Raw genomic sequence first — 23,657 nt, 5'->3', positions numbered from 1 at the left:
GTTTGAAGATGAAAATATGTTTGGACATCAGTTTCAAAACATAATTTCCAAATTTATTTTGGAAAAACATGAAACTTGACTTAACCTACAAGTTCTAAAAACTATTACAAATACCCAACATTACCATTATCAATAACATTCATTATATTTTCGCAAATCATAGTCCTAAACATAAATAAATTTGATACAAAATTATCATTTTTATAATGAACTACATGATACACTATTAGATGACCGAGAAGACAAAGCAATATTGTTACAAAATAATAAATGTAGGCTTTTTTATAAAATACAAAAGTTTGAGGCAATTTTTAAAAAACGTAATGGTGATGTTTTGGCCCAAAATGTAGGGAAAATATATGGCCAAATATGTGTTTGTCATATGAAACCCAAATGTATTTTGGCAAAATCTATGGTCAAACGGGTCTTAAGTCTATTTTGTTTAATATGGTATCATAGCCAAACTTATCCATATTTTTTGTTTACAATGTTAAACTTATTCTTAACATGGTATCAGAGCCAAACTCATTCACTTTTTTTTATTTACAATGTTAAGCCCATGTTATGATGTTTATGCTCTGGAATGAGTTTTTTTTTATTTTATTTTTAATATGATTCTAGATATTATGATGAGTTAGACTTTAGGTCTATATTCTTAATAAAAAGTTGTTTCTCTGAGCTGGGAGGATTCAGTATAGACCTAATATTGGTGGCTGTCACAACTTCTCTGATTGATAAACAAAGAGACAAATTTACGAATGGTAATGCTAAATCTCAAATTTAAGTCAAGCTCCAAAATTCTCCATTTTGAAACTAGATAGTGCTTGGCTTATACTCAAGAATAAAGCAAAACTGGTATTCTCTCTTGTTTGAAAGCATAATCAATCCAATTTTATTCTCTCGTAGTGCTTTTTCTTATAGCCCAAGACGAGATCAGACTTAATTTCATAATGATATAGGTGTCACTCTAAATTTATGATACTAAACTAATCATGGCAGGATAAAGAAATCGAACCTCAAGAATATAGCTAAGATTGCAGAGGCGCTCAACATTTCTCGAAGACAAATTAGTCCCAATCAACCAATATATTGGCGGAACTTAGGTTATAGAGACATTTAGTGAAAAGTTTTACATGAAATAGATGGTTGAAACCAATTGTTACAATCCTAAACCATATAAATAAACACTTCCAAGATTTCTTCAAATATTAGTATCTATATAAACAAATTCAAAGCATCAACATTCCTCCACAGGCATTGTTCAATGCTATTCTACACTTCTTGTATAAAAAGTAGAGGACAGATGCATTCTTTCTTTTTACATAAATTCAAGTGCCATAGGTAACGGTTTAACCCATGGCATACTTCTGGGTCCAACTCCGGGCAGTTGTTTCGTATTTTGCCCTGTCCGTCTTGTACATATGAGCAATCTCAGGCACCAAGGGGTCATCAGGATTTGGATCCGTCAAAAGTGAACATATTGAAAGCAAAACCTGAAGGTAAAACAGAAACATTTCCCACCTTAAGAAACATATGCACATGGACATATTTTGTGAATGTCAAACATGGTAAAAACCTCTTTGTGAGAAAATGCATAATTCCGTGGAAACAACTAATGGTACCATCAAGGAACCTATTCTTCCAGCTGAAGGGCTTTATTTATATAGTATTGAACTGTTTCCACCATTACTCGCAGAAGATAAAAAGAAAAGTGGGCAACAGCCAAAGGAATAACTCACCTCTTATTTGTAACTCCAGTTAAATATTTCCTTTACTAATCAGTCAATAATTTTACTTCCTATCCTTCAGATATGTTAGCTGAAGGCATATAAATTTGATTAAAAGGACTCACGATACCATGACAGTCCAAGACTTACCTATGTTTGAGTATTAAGTAGCTCCTATTAGAATAAATTAAAACAATTAATAAATTTAAAAAAAAAATAGTTCCTATTATTAAAAAAAAAACAAGGTTGAAAGTTAAGAAGGAACCTTAGAAATAGTCAAGGCAGGGCTCCATTGCTCCTTCAATATGTCCAAGCATATACTTCCATTGCTATTAATATTTGGATGGAAAACTTTTGTCCTAAAAGCAACCTGCAAAGATTTTATTTAACCATTATATGTAAAACAATATGTCTACTAGGAAAATAGTCACATACAGTTTACAAGCTGATAAACACGTCAATAGTGCACACTCTCTTTTCTTTTATGACTTACAATAACGCATTCCTTGTCAAAAAAGATGTACCGAATATAAATGGTCAAGACCCCCCCCCCCCCCCAACAAAAAAAAAATGTTAAGCTTCGCACTTTGTGCCGCTTGCTTTACTGGTTAACAGGTGGTAAAAAGATTTAAGGTTAAACCCAGAAGATCCTAGTGTTTCTCAGGACATCTATACATGAAATACTTATCAGGAGTTCCTTTACATGACTCTAAACGAATTCATTCATTTAGCATAAAGTGTAAAATAGATAAGGACGGATTATGAGTTCCTCTCCGATGGCCATATCTGGCACCAACAATATCTAAGAAAAGAAGCATGCAAAAATGCTAATTAGTGCATCATAGCTCCCAGGAGGAAAAATGCTAACCAACACATCATAGCTCCCATATAATTGTGCTCTATTAACATCAACCATGTTACTGATCAATTTGAAAAGTTGACATCTCAATTAAAGAGACATGTTATTAAGAATAGTAAAATAAGTAAATCCAGTAGAGGCTTAGAGGCTCCCTTACTGATACACGATCAGTTAACTTCAGAAACTAACTGTAGGCATTTAAATTTTATTGGATTTCTATCCATAAAATAGTGTGGACAACATTTTAAATTCATAACATATTAGTCCAAATGAGCCAATATATTAGACACTGGTAGACCCTTAAACTTGGCACGGGACTAGTGATCAATTGGGCACCCCAACATGATAGATATGTGTCTTGTGAGCACAAGTTTCTGACGTTGCAAAATTGCACGTCTCCATTTTGAGCCCGTGGAATGTTTTAAACAAATTGACATGTAAAAATGGCCCCTTTATACCCTTACAGTTGAAAAAAATAAGCCTGTAGAGAGGGTTTAGCTGATTATAAACCAATATAATGGTCTTACTTCAAAGCCTTAATTAAGGCACAATACACATCACATAAGGCTCACACGTGAAAGCACCTAATAATCAGCTTTAACTTCTTCAAGAAAAGACTAAGAAACAAAAGTCTTTATTCTTTTGAGTAATTAATTAAAGAGGGATCCTCCCATTCAAATGTTCCAAGCTCCACAGATCATTTCTCTAGTTGGGCCCTCTCCTAAAAGTAGTATTCAAGACATTCCATTAATTTTTAGAATTGTGTTAGGATACAATACCACCATAGATATCCATCTATGACACAAATTATGCGCACTGCCCTTGCAAGTATAATTCTTTTAGGAGAGCAAATATATGTTGACTTTGTTTGAGACAAAAAATCGTTTAGGGTATCTCTATATAAAGAGGCTTTTGGTCTTAGTTTTCCTCACCGATTGAAAGCTTTCTAGCAACGTAGTAACTTGAGAAGCTCCATATTCTAACAGGTAAACTTTTTTCTCTTTTATCTTTGCCACGTTTTTATAGCTTGTCGCACCTGTGGCAGAAAATTTATATCTTGGTATACGAATATCCAAATCAAAAGTTTGTTTGTTCAGAAACTAGACTTCAAGAGCTACAACATATCCAAAATTAAGAGTTACGTTCCTTCAGGATCGTCCCAGGTAATTTTCTGAAATCAGCCTTAAATTCTAACTTGCTAATAGTGTTAGATTTGCGCACTTCACCGAAAAAATATTATATCTTGATGTAGAGACATCCACCAAATAACAAATCTGGGTTTTTTTTTTTTTTTTTTTTTTTTTTGCTAGAAAGAAGACTACAAATACAACATTCAAAGTCAAATTCCTTCAAGCCAAGTAAATCTGAAATCAACTTTAGATTTTGAAATTATTTCTCGACGTAGGAGCATCCAAATTACAAATTGTTTTGTTTGCTAGAAAAAAGACTCCAAGGGTTACACCTGCATCACGAATTTAGCTTAAATCACACTGGATTGGTCTAGGGAGAATTTTCGAATTTGACGTTAAAATCTGGAACGGTTTTGACTTTGGATAAAGCCTTCACGAACCTTCCTTGCGAACTTGACAGATATCATTCATCAACTTGAGTTATCTTTTGTTACCTATATTATTTTTCTTGTACCTATGAAAAAGCTAGTCTTAGGGTTCAAGGGACGACAATTATGGAAAATTGAAGATCTTTTCAAACACGCAATCTATGAAGTTGTTTTAAGAAGCAGGCAAAAATTACACCCCCACCCCCACCCCCCAAAAAAAACCAAATAAGATTGGAAATCGAAGAACATTTCAAAGATGTAATCTATGAAGAAACTGGTCTTAAGGTGCACAAGATTTCAATATATTTATTTTTGAAGTCAAATTTAAAGCGTAGCAGAGGATGAATTTCATCCACGCTTTAAGAATTTAGCACTTGAGGTTCTTACTTCATCCAATATTGTACTCCTACTCTAGTCGAGGCAAATACTTACATTGTTTGAGTCGAAGACTAGTACTCCCTCTGTTTCAATTTAGATGACACACTTTCCTTTTTAGTCCGTTCCAAAAGAATGAAAAATTTCTAAAATTGGAAATAATTCAACTTTAAACTCTTCATTTTACCCATTTTACCCTTGATGTGAAGCTTTTATAACCACAGAAATGTCATGGCCCTACAAAGTTTTTACCCCTTAAGCTTTTAAGACCACAAATTTCAAAAGTCTTTTTTTTCCTTAAACTTTGTGCCGAGCCAAACTACCTCATCTAAATTAAAACAGAGGGAGTATATGTTATGAAGAAATCGGTCTTGAGGCTGTATGGGATGGATAATGTCTCGGCTCCAATATCACCATTGTTATTTTTACCTTTATAAGCATTTTTTCATGCAGCTTGATGGTTCACTTCGGAATAACGACATCCTCTTTCTTCCAAGCTTTATACTTTTAAAATTTTAGATAAAAAAGACAACAAGGTTAAGATAGATTGTTAGTTGACGCGTCATTAGTCAGCCAGTACAATACGCAGCTACATGGCCACCTATGAGGAATTCGTCTTGTTTGCTAGATTGGACTCTTGAATACAACAGTCGTACGTCCAAAACATGAATTGTCGCTCCCTTCATCATCTTGTTGTGAATGTCATGAATTATCAAAGGAGAGGCTTATTAGAGTGATGCCTTGAAATTCAATGGTGAATTTCATTATATTACTGACTATTGGAAGTGGGATAAAGACATTCTTAGCAAGAGCTATCCAACCTTGAAGACGAACAAAATTTATGTTTTTGATATTGTAGATGCTTCATTATTGACTTATAATGGACTACGAATGTCATGCAAGCTTTTTGTAAAGCTTGGTGTCCTCTTACAAATATAATGCTCACCCTCAGTTAAAGAGTTATTTATATCACTTTGGGACTAATTCATGATTGATAGCCTGCCCATAGCAGGATCTCGACTGAATTCTGCGTTGAATTAAGTCGAGTAGGCTTCTTTTCTTTTCTCAATGGAAATTTTTCATACTTTACAGCTTTCTTGCACCAAAGCTCTATCCAATTCCTCACAGGAATGTTTGAATACTCATGGTTTCCTTCTCGAAGTTGTTATCAGGCATCCAATAGCTTCTCATAAGCTTGCGGGTGGGAGAACCTTTTCTCCTTGTCATATGCGCCTGCAAGTTCTAAAGCATTTGGCACGAACTTCCCATCAGAAAAACCCGCTATTATCAGACTATTAATCGTGCATAAGAACCCAAATGATATAGATAGCTCTGTAGCTGAGGTGAGCAACGTACTTGTACGAGGACACCAAGTCTAGCATAAAGGTTGCATGATGTTTGTATTCGATCATAAGTAAATAGTGAAACATATACAACATAAATTTTGGTTACTCTCAAGGACCGGTGACTCCTAATAAGGACATCTTCAGCCCACTCCCAATAGTCGAGCATGTAATAAAATACGTCACTGAATGTTAAGGCATCACCCAAATAAGCATAGCCTTTGATGATTTGTCGCCCCGGGGAAACTTGCAACATTCTTAACATGATGATTGTGGAAACGAAGAATTCACGTCTAAGACGTGCGGCTGGTGTATTCAAGATTCCAATCTAGGAACTAAAGATGGATTCCTCAAAGATGGGCACCTCGTTGTATGTTAGCCGAATAATAGCGTATCAACTAACAATCTAGTTTTAACCTTGTTAACCTTATGGTCTGAAATTATAAGGTATTTAAGCTTGGGTCTTAGAGGAAAAGGATGTTGAGTCTCTAAAGTAAACCATATTCAAGTTACACGAAACAATGCTTATGACTTAGAAAGATAGAGCTAACAATCATGATCTTGAAACCGGGACATTGTCTATCCCATACGCCTTAAGAGGACTTCCTCAAATCATGAATAACTCTTCGGCTTATATAGTGTAAAGTCTTTGCTTCAGACGGATCACTAGTAAAATCGTGGATGGAGAAAGAGGCTCAAGTGCAAAAAATTTAAAGCATTGGTGAAATTCATCTTGTACTACGCCTGTTTGACTTTAAAAAAATATAGCCGAAATAGTAAGGCAGGGATAGTTTTCGACCCTTAGATCCTAAAACTAAAATCTTCATGGGTCATCTCTTTGAACTAAAAATTTTCCTTTTTTACCTACAAAGAAAATATTATAAGAAACAAATGAAACAGTAGAGGAAGAAAGATAGTTCTTTATCAAGTTTGCAAGGTAGATTCACTAAGCCTGTTGTCCAAAGTAAAAAAAAAAAATCACATACTGTAGTCAAGTTTGAAAATTCACCTAAACAAATTCATGTGATTTGAAGATTCTTGGTGTGCGTGTTGCCTTTGAAGTCTACTTTCTAGCAAACGATACATATTTGGATTTGATGCTCCTACGTCGACTGTCAAGATATAATTTTTCTGGTGACATCGTTCCAAACTGAATATCGAATCTAAAGTCGATTTCAAAAAAATTACCAAGCCTAATCTACAAGAAATTTGACTTTGAATTTTAGATATGTTGTAGCCCTTGAAATCTTCTTTTTAGCAACAAAAAAATGATTTGTGATTTGAATGTTCCTACATCAAGATATAATTTTTTTGGTGAAGGCGCGCACAATGTAAATATCAAGGTCGATTTCTTAATTTTTTTTTTTTTGATGACCGAGAAATCCGTTTGGGGCCGATCCTTTGGACCAACCGCAGCCTTCGAAACTCGGTGGATAATGGGCCCGTCCCTCTACCCTTCTCCACTTAAATACCAGGCTTTGCTTTGCATGGTGTGGGGGCTTGAACCTGTGACCTAAGATACAAATCCACCACCCTTTGCCACTTGAGCTAGGCCCTGAATTTTGGATTTCATAATTTCAAGGTTGATTTCTTAAAATTATGAGTCTAGCTCTGAATTTTGGATATGTTGTAGCCCTTAAAGTCTAGTTTCTGAAAAAAATAAACGGCTTATGATTTGGACATTCCTACATTAAGATATAAATTTTCTACCATAGGTGCATTGAGCGATAAAAAATAGGCAAAAATAGAAAAGAAAAAGAAGAAAATTTACTTGTTAGAGTATTAGAGCTTATCAACATGCTACATTGCTTGAAAGCCTTCAATCAATGATGAGAAAAATCAAGACCAAAAGCCTATTTATATAGAGGTACTTTGGTGGTTGTTTGTCTCCTAAACAAAGTCAAATTATATTTGCCATCCTACAAATATAAAGAGGATGAAATAGGCCTTAATTAAGGCTTTAATCCAGAAGTAAGACTATAAAATTTTGCTTTATAATCAGCCAATTCCTCTCATGGATGCAGGAGGCATACATAAACAAAGCAATTACTTCAAGCCTAAAACCCAAGGGTGTGATTTAATGGCAATGTAGTAGGAGAATCATGAGGTCTCAGGTTCAAATCACATGCATGCAAAAAAACACTAGGTAATTTCTTCCTATCTCCCTAATCCTGGGTAGAGAGAGTTACTCGATGCCTCTACTGGTGGGAGGTAGCAAATACCCACTAGAATAGTTGAGGTACATGCAAGTTGGCCCGGACAACACTATCAGCAAAAAAAAATTACTTCAAGCCTGATCTTTCATGTTCGACAAGTCTACACCTCGACAAAATTTTGAGGTATGGGGCATTTGCAGGCATTTAAATTTTATTAGACTCAAATTCATAAAATAATTTGGACTATATTATAAATTCAAGACATATTAGTCCAAGTAAATATTGTGAGCTAATAAATCGGATGTTTATTCAGGTCCAATATACATGGATCTAATTAAGAAGTTCAATTATTTAGGCTGGTCCATTTATTTAGACTTCAAATGACGAGTCTACTTTGTTAGCCATAATGTTTCTCTTATTATAGAGGCCTAAATTTGTGCCATGTGACAAATTACATGACATGCAAAGTCAAATAAGGAGTCAATAGGATCATGACGTGGCATGCCAAGTCAAATCAAAAGGCTAACGAAAGTGCGCCACATGCTAATTGACATGTTTTGGAATATCAGATGTGACCTTGTCACTGCTTCAATCTAATTGATCAGTGATTCAAATCAAAGCAAAAAAATATATCCTTTTCACTACTCAGGTGAAAAGGCATGATTTTAAGATCTCATGATTTTAAGATCTAATATCTAACCTCAAGTTTAAGATTAAGTTTCAATCCCGTGAGTTAACAGTTGGAAAAAAGAATAAGATGATAATTTCTCTTCAAATTGAAGAAATTCTAGAGATTGTAATATTTGGAATACTACATTTGTTACGCAATTTCTAGTCTTGATTATTTTTTAGGCACGAAATTTGTTGTTACACAAACTTCTCTTGCAGGCTCCAATGGCCAAAAAGAATGCACCCAATTACAAGCATTGAGTATATTTGTCCAAAGCCAGAGAAGACATTCAAAAATTCAACACTGTGCTACAATTCAAAACTGAATAGAACAGTATCAAGTTGAGATATCTCTCATACCTTAGGAGGTTTAAATGGATAATCAGGAGGAAAATGGATAGTGACTAAAAATACACCCCCGGTGTAGGGGCTATCTGGAGGGCCCATTATTGTAGCTTGCCAGTGAAACATGTCCTCTCCAACAGGGCCTGTAAACATGGTATAGGAAGTTAGGAAGTTAAAAAACATGAAGTCATGAATGACATAGTTATTCCCTTTTATAAGATACAAGAACATGTGCATAGCATTGCTAATACCCTACCACTAAAATTGAAAGAAACTACAGTCTCCTGTATTTTAATTTAATATTTCCATCAAGCAAACGTGGAAGTTGAAACCAATTGAAAACTAGAATCACATATCAGGAAACTAGATGAAAGTACAACAGGCGTAACGGACTTAAATCATAATATAGGCAAAATAACATCTGTAGGATGTCTTGACATGGACTATCAATTATCACAAGGCTTAGATTCAAATAAAAAGATCCGAAAAGCAACTTCAAAGGTAACTGACATGACGGTATAGATACCAAAACTAGGAAACTTGGAGGAATTAACAGAGTACATGACAAAGTAATTATTCTAGTCAAATACTTTAAAAAGAATTAATCTAGTCATTGCATAAGCTCTGCCAAGAGAAACCATTAGACAAAACCCTCGCGTCTAAACCTTTTTGTGCCACAATTTCTCACTTGTTATTTTAGTTTGAAATATTTATTAAAATAAAAATCAACAAGAAGCCTAGTCATGGACAATAAATAAAACCACTAAAGAAAAGCTTTCCTATCTCCATGAGAATCAGGTAGAGCACTCTGCCAACATATATTTGGGCTGCACAAGATAGAAGAGCTAATGTACTATAAATTTTGAAAAGGTAAAGTTACCAGATACCATAAGGAGTGAAATCGAGATGTGGCCTTAGACCTGTGGAGAGAGAATTGCTCTTTGGAGCTCAAAAGTAACTGACTGAAGCAATAGGGATTATTCAACTAAGTTTACAATTTACAAAACCCAACTAGTAACCTCACTATACTACATTGCCACAAGGACACCAAAATACAGACAAGTGATCCTCTAAATAAAGCTACAAAACGGACAAACTCACACTTCAGTAATAGCCGATCCCATGAAAAGCTGATCACAACAAGAATACAGCCTTCGACACTAAAACCAAAAACTCTAATTGCCCACTTCGCCTGTGTTATATATATATATATAAGAAAGTGATTTTTTTATCAGTAAACACGAGATTGTATTGATAAAATGAAGCCATACAGTATAAGAAAGTGATTTTCATCTGCATCGATTAAAGGTAGATGGCCAAAAAGCTTGGAGATTAAACTGTTTAGGTTAAATATTGAGAAACAAAACACAGAATGATGAAGTATCACACTACCCGGGGAAAAAAAAGTACCACAAGATAAACCAACTTACATTTCCTTCAATTTCCTGTTTTTTTTATAAGTTACATTCCTTTCTAGTTTATAGCATAAACCAAAAAACACAATTGACGCTAGCGTTTGGACATAGGTTTGGTTAAAACTTGAAAAAAAATAAAAATTTGAAGATAAGATGAAAAATAACTTTTGAAAGTTAAAATTGTGTTTGGACACGCATTTTACTTGAAAGAATTTGAAGTTTATGAGTATTTAAAACTTCAAAAATTAATCTAGAGTTGTTTTTCGGATTTGAAGATTTTGTTTTCAAAATCTGCCAAAAAATGGTTAAAATCTATAAAGTATAAACAAACAAATATTTGAAAATAAAATCTGACAAAATACTCCCAGATTTTATGGCCAAATGGGAAATAACATGCATGTTCTAGCGTAATTTTATGCGAAAATAAAATATGTATCAAATAATATATATATACATACAGAACCGCTCCCTTACCTAAAAAAAATACATATAGTGCCACTGCAATTAGTATTGGGAAATAAATTAAGGCATAAACCGATTCTGCTTATGAACTTATCTTTAGTTTGATCAGATGCTTTCTGTAAGACAGCATATGTTAGATGTTTCAAGGGTTCAGAAAAACAGTGCAGGGACAAATTTCAATTACAACATGATTAGGTTTAGTGGTAATAGAAACTCTGCCTCCCTCATATACAAACATATTCTATCCAAAAGCATCAAATCCAGGCAGGCTAGTTACCCTAAGATAACTTAGCTCGGATCAGAAACGGCCTTCCATTTCACAAATGCACCATACAATCTTAATTGAATTGCACATGTATGCAAGATACATACCTAAATACAACAACAAACACTAGAGATGGATCCAAGATTTAAGTTGTATGTGTTCAACCTTTTAAGTCTACCTTCACAAGGTAAGGGTAAGGTCTGCACATACACTACCCTCCTAAGACCCTACTTGTGATATTTTATTAGGTTTTTGTTGTTGTTGTTGTGGTCAACCTTTAAGAGTTTTCGCATTAAACCAATTGTACTTTTAAATCATGGATTCATATCTACTAATTGTTGCAAGTTTAGTGGAGATTTACACATAAATTTATGCTCCGTGTCAAAAATATGGTGCCGAGACGCACTGCATCGGCCTCTCACAGACACCATGTACATTGAGATACCAGAGATCAACTAGCAAACCCAAGGAAAATTACAAAATAAATAAAATCACACAATTACAAAATAAATAAAATCACACCTCAATCCGAAATTAGATAGGGCCGATTATAGTAATCCTTTGTATTCATCCCACTCTATTCAGGCCCATTTCATTCCAATACGAATAATTTAATCTAATATTACAAACTATAAATCTCGGACACTGAGAAACACCGGACATCATAATTAAAAAGGCATATAAGAAATGATATAAGAATTGTATAAAACAGAAGAAGAGATACCGGCACTGCAAGAAGTAGGAGGATCTTTCTGGAGATCCTTAAGCTCCTTCAATATCCGTTTCGAAGCCATCAGAGAGAGAGCGAAGAAAAAAACCCTAGCAAAATGAAGAGATCAACAATATAAACAAGAAGAAGCAGATTGAGATGAAATTTTATGGAGGAAAAATAACAGAATCTTGCAAATATATATATATATATATATATATATATATATATATATATATATATATATATATATATATATATATATATATATATATAAAGAAATAGACGCGTGAATATTACCTGATTTGACAGTACGGAAAAAATAGTAGAAATCTATGATTCTTTCTTCAGTGCTTTGTTGTTGTTTTCATGCCTCTTTTCTTTAACGCGGAAATAAAGGAATGGCAAGTGAGTCGGGACCTACCTTAATGTCTCTGGCTGCTTTGAGTTTGATAGGGACTCATTAACCGAATAAAATTAGATTAATATGTTCTTTATAAGTGTAAATTAGATTAATATGTTCTTTATAAGTGTAAATTACTATTAGTACCCGTGCGATGTGCGGACACAAATTATATCAAATTGTAATCTATGTTGTTTGAATTATGTGTAAATAACCTTAAAATATAAACCGTTCATATAAAAATTAGTATATAACATTAGATATTAATTTTGAACCAAGATATGAAATTATTATTCAAATCTCGTAGTAGACAACTTTTATTTTATTTGTAGCAGACTAATCCCTTGATTTTAGTACTTGTATTTTAATTTGATATCAATATTAAAAAATACTAAATATGTCATGTTGTGATCTGTGTTGTTTGAGCACAATATATCATATTATTTTAAAAAAATCTTATTATCACTTTGTTTTTGACTGAAAGTCAAATATGTCTTATTCATCACATCATTTTATGCAAATTCTTTTTTATTTTTGTTCTTTTCTTATAGTTATTGTATTATTTATTATTTAATATTATTATACTATCATATAATTTTTTATTAGCTTAATAATTTAATCAATATCTTGTTTATTATCTTTTTAATAGTCTTTAATAAATATAAATATTTTATTTTTGAAATTTGGTATATTTTTATGCTTGTATCCTCTTATTCGGAATTTTTTTAATCATTTAAATTTATCGATAATATTTTTAAATATAATTTAATTATTTATTTTTCAATTAATTTAAAGTATAAATCACACTACCTTTATTTTTTTTATACATTTCTTCCCTACTATATTTTAAATAGTTTTTATATTAATATTTTACATATAACCAAAATAATATCATATTTTATTTTAAATTGTAACTTTGAATTAGTCTAAGATATTAATACATAAGTTATTTGATTATTACGTTCCAAATAGTGAGTTCTCTTACAATTATTTTTTGTATTAGATGCAGTTAAATTTTCTTTTCTTTTTAGCTTTAAGATAAAAATTTAATTTTTAATTATTATTAGTAAAATTACCTATATTATAAATTAATTTATATTTTTAAAATTTTAATTTAATCATAGAAAAATATTTCGTAATTGTTTGAACACATTATATCTAAATATTGTATTAATATTTTTACTATTTTATTTCTTTACATGATATTTTCAAAAATAAAAAAAAATTATGAAATAAAAAAATCTCATCTTAAATTTAAATAATTCTTATCATTCTATGTTGTAAATTGGACCGCATTTTCAAAATATTATGCTATGCTTTCAAACTTAAAATAACTGCATTCAATTCAGATATTAATCATAGGAAAATATTTTTTTAATTATTTGAATACATTATATCTAAATGTTGTAGTAATATTTTCACTGTCATTTTATTTCTTTACGTAATTTTTTTTCTTTTTTAGTTTTAAGATTCAAATTTAATTCCTAATTTTCATTAGTACCTATATTATGTATTTTTAAATATGTATTTGTTTTTTTATTTTTCATAAATAAGACTTTAATTTCGTGGTATTCTCCGTAGTTTGAGCTTTCTCAACATAGTTTTAAGAACTTTCTAATCTCAAATTCAAATTGTTTTTCCCTTTCTTTCTAATAGTAAATTTTTAATAATTTAATATAACTTTGCTATTTTTTAATCTAATATATAGTTTTATTACGTTATGTGGCTTTTCATTAATTTGTAACTTTATTGTCACGACCCAAAATCCACTAAGAGTCGTGATGGCGCCGGACATTGTTGTCAGGCAAGCCTATACCGAATAACTAGTAATTTCTTGTTTTGATATTTTTGAAATCATTCCTTTTATAAACTTTTAAACTTTTAAACAATAAATAATTAATTTCACTGAGTAGATAATGATACCGTTAACAATCTTAAAATACTGAATAAACACATAGACATCCCAGAATCCGGTGTCACAAGTGCATGAGCAATTTCTAAGAAATAATGTAATACAATAACCGTCCGGAATACAATATTGGACAGAAAATAAATACAGTAATCTGAAAGAGACTTGTTGGTTGCGGGTCGTCTCGGAAATGCAGCTCACCTAAGTCTCCGTGTTGGTCATGCTGCTACGCCCACTAGGCCACTAGTGATGCATGTGCCTGTGCAACAAAAATGCACAGAAGTGTAGTATGAGTACGAAAACAACGTGTACCCAATGAGTATCCCGTCTAATCTCGAAGAAGTAAAGACGAGATGGTCGACTTCGACACTTACTAGTGGTCCAATAATGATATACTATTAATGCGGATAATCATTGATTTATTAAGAATGACAGCATTTTCAAGTAAGTCACGAACAAGTGAAAGTTCCTTTTTTATATTAAAAGTCTCCGGATTCATAATCCATTAGTTTTCAATTATCTCAAGTTGGGGAGGGAAAATATCAATGTCAATAAATCTCAAGGCAAGCAATATAAGCATGCGCAAATCATGTCAAGGTCGTACGACCCGATCCAACAGAAATGTAAAATGTGCACTACCGAGGGTCGAACGGCGCGAACCATAGATGCATTTATTACCCCACTCGTGCATCATACCTGCGACGCGGTCAACATAAATAAACAAATACCCCGCTCGCGAATCATACATGTGATGCGGGCACACATAGATACACACAGTCAAACAGCCAATTAAGAGTTTATCGGGAAATGTTTTATTCCAATAAAAGCCAACTCTCTTTTAATTATTTAAGAAAAATAAAGCTTAATCAGTTTAGAAATTCATTTACTAATTCAATATGATTTAAGCAATTCAAGCTGTCAATAAGTTTACAAATAATCCAAGTATAACATGCTTTTGGGTCTTAGACTACCCGGACAATAGCATAATAGTAGCTAGGCACGGACTCTCGTCACCTCGTGCGTACATAGCCCCCACAATTAGGAACACATAACCAATTAACTCACCTATGGGGACAATTCCCTCTTACAAGGTTAGAAAGGAGACTCACCTGGCTCCGAAGATCCATAACCGGCATTCCATGCTCTTCCGAAGACTCAAATTGATGCACAACACTCCAAAACTAGCCAATAATACCAATCCATCAATATATACTCAATTACCCCTAATGATCCAATTTATAACAACCCCTAACCCCGATCGAAAAGTTGACAAATACGCCATCGGGCCCACGTGACCGGATTCCAAAAATTTTCGACGATAAACTTTACCCATAACCTCACGAGCTCAAATATATAATTTACTCTCAATTTCATCCCCAAAATCCTGGTCAAATTCCAAGAATATCAATTTTTTAGGTTTTCCCTCAAACCCCAAGTTTTCTACAAACTTCACGCTCAAATCCGTACATAATCAATGTATTTAACTCAAGATAGGTGGGGATAGCTTACCTTATCGTTAATATGAAAATCCCCTCTTGAAGCCCTCCAAAATCGCCCCAAAGTAGAGAAAAATGGGTGAAATGAACTCAACCCCGCTTTTTAAAATATTCTTCCCAGCGACTTCCGCACCTGCGGACCCTTGACCGCTTCTGCGGTTCCGCAGGTGCGGCACTTATACCGCTTCTGCGGATATCTCACCAGGCTCCCCTTTTCCGCTTTTGCGCCCTCTCTACCGCATCTGCGGCCAAATGACTGCATCTGCGGTCCCAACTCTCTTCCGCCAATACCGCATCTGCGACTATAGGTCCGTTTCTGCGGCTCCACACCTGCAGCCCTAGACTCGCAGGAGCAGTTACACCAGCAACCAGCAACTTCAGCTCTTCTTCAAACTCCAAATTCGATCCGTTAACCACCCGGAATCCACCCGAGGCCCTCAGGACCCCAACCAATCATACCAACCAGTCCCAAAATACATTACGGACTTAGTCTAGGCCTCAAATCATATCAAAGAACGCTAATATCATAAATCGACCTCCAATCCAAGCTTTATGAACTTCAAAATTTCAAATTTCTACTTTCGATGTTTAAACCTATCAATTCACGCCCGATTGACTTTAAATTTTGCACACAAGCCATATTCGACATTATGGACCTACTCCAACTTTCGGAATCAGATTCTGACTCCTATATCAAAAAGTCAACTCTCGGTCAAACTTCTTAAATACCTTAAAAATTCTATCTTTAGCCAAATGACTCCAAAATGACCTACGGACCTCCGAATTCACTTCCAATCGCGCTCCCAACTCCAGAATCACCATACGGATCTACTCGCAGACTCGGAATCCCAAACGGACGTCGATAACACTGAAATGCACTTCAAGCCAAACTTATTAAATTTCTTCCAAAATACTAAATTTTACAATAGGCGCCAAAACGCTCCTAGGTCATCCAAAACCCGATCCGGGCATACGCCCAAGTCCGAAATCATCATACAAACTTGTTGGGACCTTCAGATCCCGATTTCGAGGTCGTTTACTCTGAAATCCAATCCTAGTTAATTCTTCCAACTTAAAGCTTCTGAAATGTGAATTCGCTTTCCAAATCAACTTTGAACTTCCCAAAATTCAATTTCGACCATGCGTACAAGTCATAATACCTGAAATGAAGCTGCTCGTAGCCTCAGACTGCTGAACGACGCACTAGAGCTCAAAACGACCGGTCGGGTCGTTACATTATCTCCCACTTAAACATACGTTCGTCCTCGAACGTGCTATAAATTGCGCTGGAGTTGTCCGAAATCACTGTTTAAAACCTCGAGCACCTACCCCTGCTGTCACAACTCAGTTGGGCATTTTTGCTTGATCACTCTGAAGATTTCCTTTTTCACTTAAGCATATAAGCCTTAGACCCTAATTCCAACATTCGGAATTCTCCGCCAGGCCTGGTTCCAACATACAAACACTGTATCAATCGCCACACGATGTATCAGAACATGACTGCATACCTTCGCTGAATTCATACCCTTCATCGCTTTACTCACAGGACCACAATAACATTCTCTGATCGAATAAATAGAAATTCCATGAATCCGATGCTCCCATTGTACCTCATGACCTACATAGGTCTTGCTCTAACTCTTACAATACCGACACGATGGATGAGATGTGTAAAAATTCATAACCACAGCTGAATCAACAATTCATTGGGTCTATGCTCCTAACTGGAATCATCACCCCATTCTGAACCAAATAGTGGTCTTAGCTCCTTAATATAATTCATATAATCAGGTTGCACTGATCCTAAGTCCAACAATCTCGTCTAACCCAGTACAAACTGCTCAGGAAATAAACTACCCTGGACATGACCAAAAGTCTCATATGATGCCACAATGTGCCAAATAGGCTACCCAGTCGAACGCGATACAAAGGAAAGCAAACTTCGAAAAGGAAATCCAATTACCCCACTCGTGAATCATACATGCAACGCGGTCAACATGCTAAACAGACACCCCACTCGCGAATCATACATGCGACGCGGTCAACATAATTAAACAAACACCCCGCTCGTGAATCATACATGCAACGCGGACACACAACTAATATGAGCTGTCCTCATGAAAATAGGAAACAAAACACATGAAAAAAGATACGGGGAACTGTACTCAGCATCACACTGTTGCGGTGCGCAACCCAATCCAAACAATATAACCATGGCGGCGTGCCACCCGATCCACCCATAAAACTCACATAAGGAGATACACACCGAGCTAGATTGCTCCTTTTAATAAAATACCGAATATCGATCACAATCACACTAAGTGCATAATTCCATCCATGGGGAGACACATAGCGCCATAAGCTACAAAACTCAAGCACAACTGAGGTGCGGTATACGATCTGAATCTCAAAGCCACTCTGCTCACATAACATCATCTCTACGTGAAACCTCAACACATAGGAAATTAACCAAGCTGTCTCACAACTCGCACGGTGCAATACATCATTACATGAAATAGCTGACGACAAAATAACACCTCGACTACTTTTTCATAAGGAGCGCTTGGTTGAAATGAACACATCTGGCCTAATATAGAGCCCATATTCACATTTAAATCCATCCACAGACCTCAAGTTGATTCCGACCGCACTAAACCACGCTAATAACCTTTCAAAGGTCCATAATAACTCCTTTTTTTCCTCATAACACACAGGAACAACCATCATAACTGGAGTAATCCCTCTACGGTCCACAATTCAATAATTCAAGTGCCCTCCAGGAATCAATTCCCAAATCAACGGCATCACCACAATCTTCATATTTGGTTTACTCTCCAACCCATCAAGTGACTACATGCCACACTTATACACCCTTCCCGTGGGGCATGCTCCCACAACCTTCTGTAACAGATAATAGGTCTGTACCTCCAAACCAGGTCGCACTAACGCTGAAAAGCGATCAAGAATCCTTAACTATGATGTAGAGCCCTTTCCACAAAATACCGATCTCAGGTGACGTTAAAGACAATACCAACTTACTTTAAATATTGAAACTCCCCTCCTGCTCATCCGAGCCCGTGACATCCTTGTCAACAACGAACTGTAAACTTGATCCTCACTTCAAATTCCATGCCACTCACTGCATCTAACAAGCCAATATACGATAGTACAAGAATTTTATCATAACTCCTAAACTGCTATTAGGGAAAACACTTCATCACATAGAAACTTTTTACCTAACTCATTCCAAGAGGACCATAGCTACACGCGAGTGAATTCTTGTAACTGTAGTACATTCAAATCCTCAAGTAGTGGTCTAAACCACCATGACCCTTTTGGGATCCGCCTACACATAACAAGGCCATAATAGTAGAATACTTCTGAATAACATCAATCACGGCGACCGACAAGCTTACCACGTACCATCACAAATCACTTGCGCAACTTGATCACGCTGGGGGAACTGATCGCCACCACCAATATGCCAATTCAACTATGGCTAACCAATCTATCTTCTTCCAATTTATCCTTGATTGCCGTAGAGATAATAACAATTCCATTCAACACATAACACACTTCATCCGCACTCATCCCGAGTGACCTTGAATCACGAGACCATGTTGTCTGAAATCCCACGAACCATTCCATATTTCCCTTGCGTGCACATTCGCATTCCCAATTGGCATGCCCATTCTGATAATCCCTCTACGAATCCGAAGTCTTTCCTTATTTTCCTCCCAATTGCTACACTGTAAGTCAAATATCATAGAACATTCTGGGCCTTTTCTCATAAGCTGCTACAAAAGCTTGATTCTTAACTATACCTACAGGCTCGAAATCATTAGGCACTACACTTTACCCCTTTAAATCCACTAGGATCGTTGTTGAGAGCCACCTGCTCTGACTCACCTTCAAATATAATCAACTCTATGAATCTTCCATCACATGAATACACTCTCGACGAAGCACCCGGCAGAATCACTCCCCTTTAAACCCGCTTCTATACAAGGCATAAATCCTGAATCTTTCCCCAAGTCTGAACATGAGCCAATAAGGCTAACCATAGCACACCTTTAACAATTCCTTTGCTCAAATTACCACTTATGTTCTTTTCCCATGGCTGAAATAACCCATCAATATGCTAATAACCAGAAACCTCGCAAGTAGTTAACCATGCAACCCAATCATAGGCGGTGGGACTCTCCCACTTAGCTCGAAGCCACTATTACACAACTCTGGAGTTCACCAGGATTCTTAACCTCTTATTGACATAGCCTTGCACAATCAACTGCCGAAATTCTCGAAATCTTTCTGTAAAACCCCCTTTTTATACTCTGAATCATCAACCACATTCGCACGACCGATCTCTTTGCTGTATAACCAATAGAATTCTTCGCATAAGCCTCGCCAACCACGCGACCGCCAACCTACTCACAGGGAATAACCCACCTGTGGAAATCACTTCCTAACATCTCCCAACGGTGCTGCACGGGGGTACAATCACTATGATATTAGTAACCCATCTTGAGTCCAAGCTCACTCTCTAGCTGCACAAGTCCATTCACCCCCCATGGACATCAATTAAACGTGCGACAACATCCTTCCAATTCAAAGTTTTGTTGCATCCTTCTTCATTTCAAGCAGCTCCTTCCAGTTATATCAAATCTTTTGCCGCATAATGGCCCATGCTTCAAATTAACTCCGGAGACCCCAATCACCAATCAATAAAATTCCCAAGTCATTCCAAACTCTCCTTGAGGTGCATAGTCATCCTACCACAATGCCCATATACAACTCTGCCACTTTGGCGGAACTCATCCCTTTAATCGACTACTCGACCTTTGCTTTTTATATATGGCCTTCTAGAAATTTTAGCCACCGCCTGGCACTTAACACATGTCCTTCCTCGTCCTTTGATGCTCAGTTGTTGCCTTAAATAAAATTTATCTTTGTAGCACTTGAACCCACAATCGCTACTAACTTCAAACGTTTCTAAAGATCATCTTTCTCGAGCCGTCAACATTAGAAATACCGATTCGATCTAAACTACCGCATCCTGTGATATTTAACATTTGTTTCTCCAATATTATTTACAATGTCTTACCCCAAAGGCGAATCGCAGAAACTATAACACCAGCGAACTTAACACATTCAATAAGGACAACGACACCTTATCGTAGAAGAAAACTCTACCACGCTCGCAAATACCAAGTCTCGTTACTCCATTAACCCAGATTAGAACATTCTTAATCTGATTGCCTTTCCCCTACCGGGAATAAAATACCAAATCTCTAGATCGTGCACTGAGTAGGCTTCCTTTCAAATCATTCACTGCCCCAACACATAGGCAAGTATCCTGCTATCAAGTCATTACTGTGCGATAACCAATCGTGAGCATCATAGCAACCTGTACATAGCTTCTAAGCTCTTAGAAGTCCAACTGCCAAGCCGAAATGATAGAAAAATACTTCCGCAAGGCGACGACAATAGCCCAATCAACTATACCAGGAGAAACATCCCACACCACGTCCGTAGTACCATTACAATTCCTCAATTCTCGATTTATAACAAGCAATTCGCATCGTGTAAGGTTGAGTAGGAAGGAAACAAGGGCATAAGCCTCAAGGAATCAAATCACACGATGAGGAATCAAGAAGGGAAGTACTCTTAACAGCCCTGTAGCATCCCGAAGATAAGTACAAACGTCTCCGTACAGATCCGCGAGACTCTACTAGACTTGCTCATGACTCATGAGACCTAAGGGAACCTAGTGCTCTGATACCATGTTGTCACGACCCAAAATCCACTAAGGGTCGTGATGGCGTCGGACATCGCTGTTAGGCAAGCCTACACCGAATAACTAGTAATTTCTTGTTTTGATATTTTTGAAATTATTCCTTTTTTAAACTTTTAAACTTTTAAATAATAAATAATTAATTTCACTAAGTAGATAATGATACCGTTAACAATCTTAAAATACTGAATAAACACATAGACATCCCACAACCCGGTGTCACAAGTGCATGAGCAATTTCTAAGAAATAATGTAATACAATAACCGTTCGGAATACAATATTGGACAGAAAATAAATACAGTAATCTGAAAGAGACTTGCTGGCTACGACTCATCTCGGAAATGCAGCTCACCTAAGTCTCCATGTTGGTCATGCTGCTACGCCCACTAGGCCACTAGTGATGCATGTGCTTGTGCAACAAAAATGCACAAAAGTGTAGTATGAGTACAAAAACAATGTGTACCCAATGAGTATACCGTCTAATCTCGAAGAAGTAGAGAGGAGATGGTCGACTTCGACACTTACTAGTGGTCCAATAATGATATACTATTAATGTGGATAATCATGGATTTATTAAGAATGACAGTATTTTCAAGTAAGTCACGAACAGATGAAAGTTCCTTTTTTTATATTAAAAGTCTCCAGATTCATAATCCATTAGTTTTCAATTATCTTAAGTCGGGGAGGGAAAATATCAATGTCAATAAATTTCAAGGCAAGCAATACAAGCATGCGCAAATCATGCCGAAGTCGTACGGCCCGATCCAACAGAAATGTAAAATGTGCACTGCCGAGGGTCGAACGGCGCGAACCATAGATGCATCTATTACCCCACTCGCGCATCATACTTGCGACGCGGTCAACATAAATAAACAAATACCCCGCTCGCGAATCATACATGCGATGCGGGCACATATAGATACACACAGTCAAACAACCAATTAATTGTTTATCGGGAAATGTTTTATTCCAATAAAAGCCAATTCTCTTTTAATGATTTAAGAAAAATGAAGCTTAATCAGTTTAGAAATTCATTTACTAATTCGATGTGATTTAAGCAATTCTAGTTGTTAATAAGTTTACAAATAATCCAAGTATAACATGCTTTTGGGTCCTAGACTACCCGGACAATAGCATAATAGTAGCTACGCACGGACTCTTGTCACCTCGTGCGTACGTAGCCGCCACAATTAGGAGCACATAACCAATTAACTCACCTATGGGGACAATTCCCTCTTACAAGGTTAGAAAGGAGACTCACCTCGCTCCGAATATCCATAACCAGCATTCCACGCTCTTCCGAAGACTCAAATTGATGCACAACACTCCAAAACTAGCCAATAATACCAATCCATCAATATATACTCAATTACCCCTAATGATCCAATTTATAACAACCCCTAACCCCGATCGAAAAGTTGACAAATACGCCCACGGGCTCACGTGCCCGGATTCCAAAAATTTTCGATGATAAACTTTACTCATAACCTCACGAGCTCAAATATATATTTACTCTCAATTTCATACCCAGAATCGCGGTCAAATTCCAAGAATATCAATTTTCTAGGTTTTCCCTCAAACCCCAAGTTTTCTACAAATTTAATGCTTAAATCCGTACATAATCAATGTATTTCACTCAAGATAGGTGGGGATAGCTTACCTTATCATTGATGATGAAAATCCCCTCTTGAAGCCCTCCAAAATCGCCCCAAAGTAGAGAAAAATGGGTGAAATGAACTCAACCCCGCTTTTTAAAACATTCTGCCCAGCGACTTCCGCACCTGTGGACCCTTGACTACTTCTGCGGTTCCGCAGGTGCGGCACTTCTACCGCTTCGCGAATATCTCACCAGGCTCCCCTTTTCCGCTTCTGCGCCTTCTCTACCATAGATGTGGTCCCGCATCTGCGGTCCCAGCTCTCTTTCGCCAATACTGCATCTGCGACCATAGGGCCGCTTCTGCGGCTCTGCACCTGCGGCCCTAGACTCGCAGGTGTAGTTACACCAGCAACCAGCAACTTCAGCTCTTCTTCAAACTCCAAATTCGATCCATTAACCACCCAGAATCCACCCGAGGCCCTAGTAACCCCAACCAATCATACCAACCAGTCCCAAAACTCATTACGGACTTGTTCGAGGCCTCAAATCATATCAAACAACGCTAAAATCATGA

General features: G+C 36.1%; 1 protein-coding gene across 1 annotated transcript; it reads right to left on the bottom strand.

Moving 5' to 3' along the window:
* Positions 1 to 1,052: 1,052 nt before the first annotated feature.
* LOC107773034 (ubiquitin-conjugating enzyme E2 28-like) lies at positions 1,053 to 12,314 on the bottom strand. Its single transcript, XM_075255519.1, has 5 exons — positions 12,185 to 12,314; positions 11,899 to 12,012; positions 9,048 to 9,175; positions 1,993 to 2,097; positions 1,053 to 1,493 (listed from the first exon to the last, which is right to left on the bottom strand). The coding sequence occupies exons 2-5, from the start codon at positions 11,966 to 11,968 to the stop codon at positions 1,350 to 1,352; spliced, it is 447 nt and encodes a 148-aa protein (XP_075111620.1). The 5' UTR covers positions 11,969 to 12,012; positions 12,185 to 12,314; the 3' UTR covers positions 1,053 to 1,349.
* Between the last annotated feature and the right edge of the window lie 11,343 nt (positions 12,315 to 23,657).

Source organism: Nicotiana tabacum, chromosome 1 (assembly GCF_000715075.1).
Source record: "Nicotiana tabacum cultivar K326 chromosome 1, ASM71507v2, whole genome shotgun sequence".
Taxonomy (NCBI): domain Eukaryota; kingdom Viridiplantae; phylum Streptophyta; class Magnoliopsida; order Solanales; family Solanaceae; genus Nicotiana; species Nicotiana tabacum.
This window is presented reverse-complemented; position numbering and strand designations above follow the sequence as displayed.

Bases quoted from the DNA above. Each gene is read 5' to 3' on its own strand.
- LOC107773034 (XM_075255519.1), bottom strand. From the start codon at position 11,968: ATGGCTTCGAAACGGATATTGAAGGAGCTTAAGGATCTCCAGAAAGAT. The intron at 9,176-11,898 runs GTATCTCTTCTT...CCATGTTTACAG, and splicing joins TCCTACTTCTTGCAGTGCCG to GCCCTGTTGGAGAGGACATG. The intron at 2,098-9,047 runs GTATGAGAGATA...AAATCTTTGCAG, and splicing joins ATCCATTTAAACCTCCTAAG to GTTGCTTTTAGGACAAAAGT.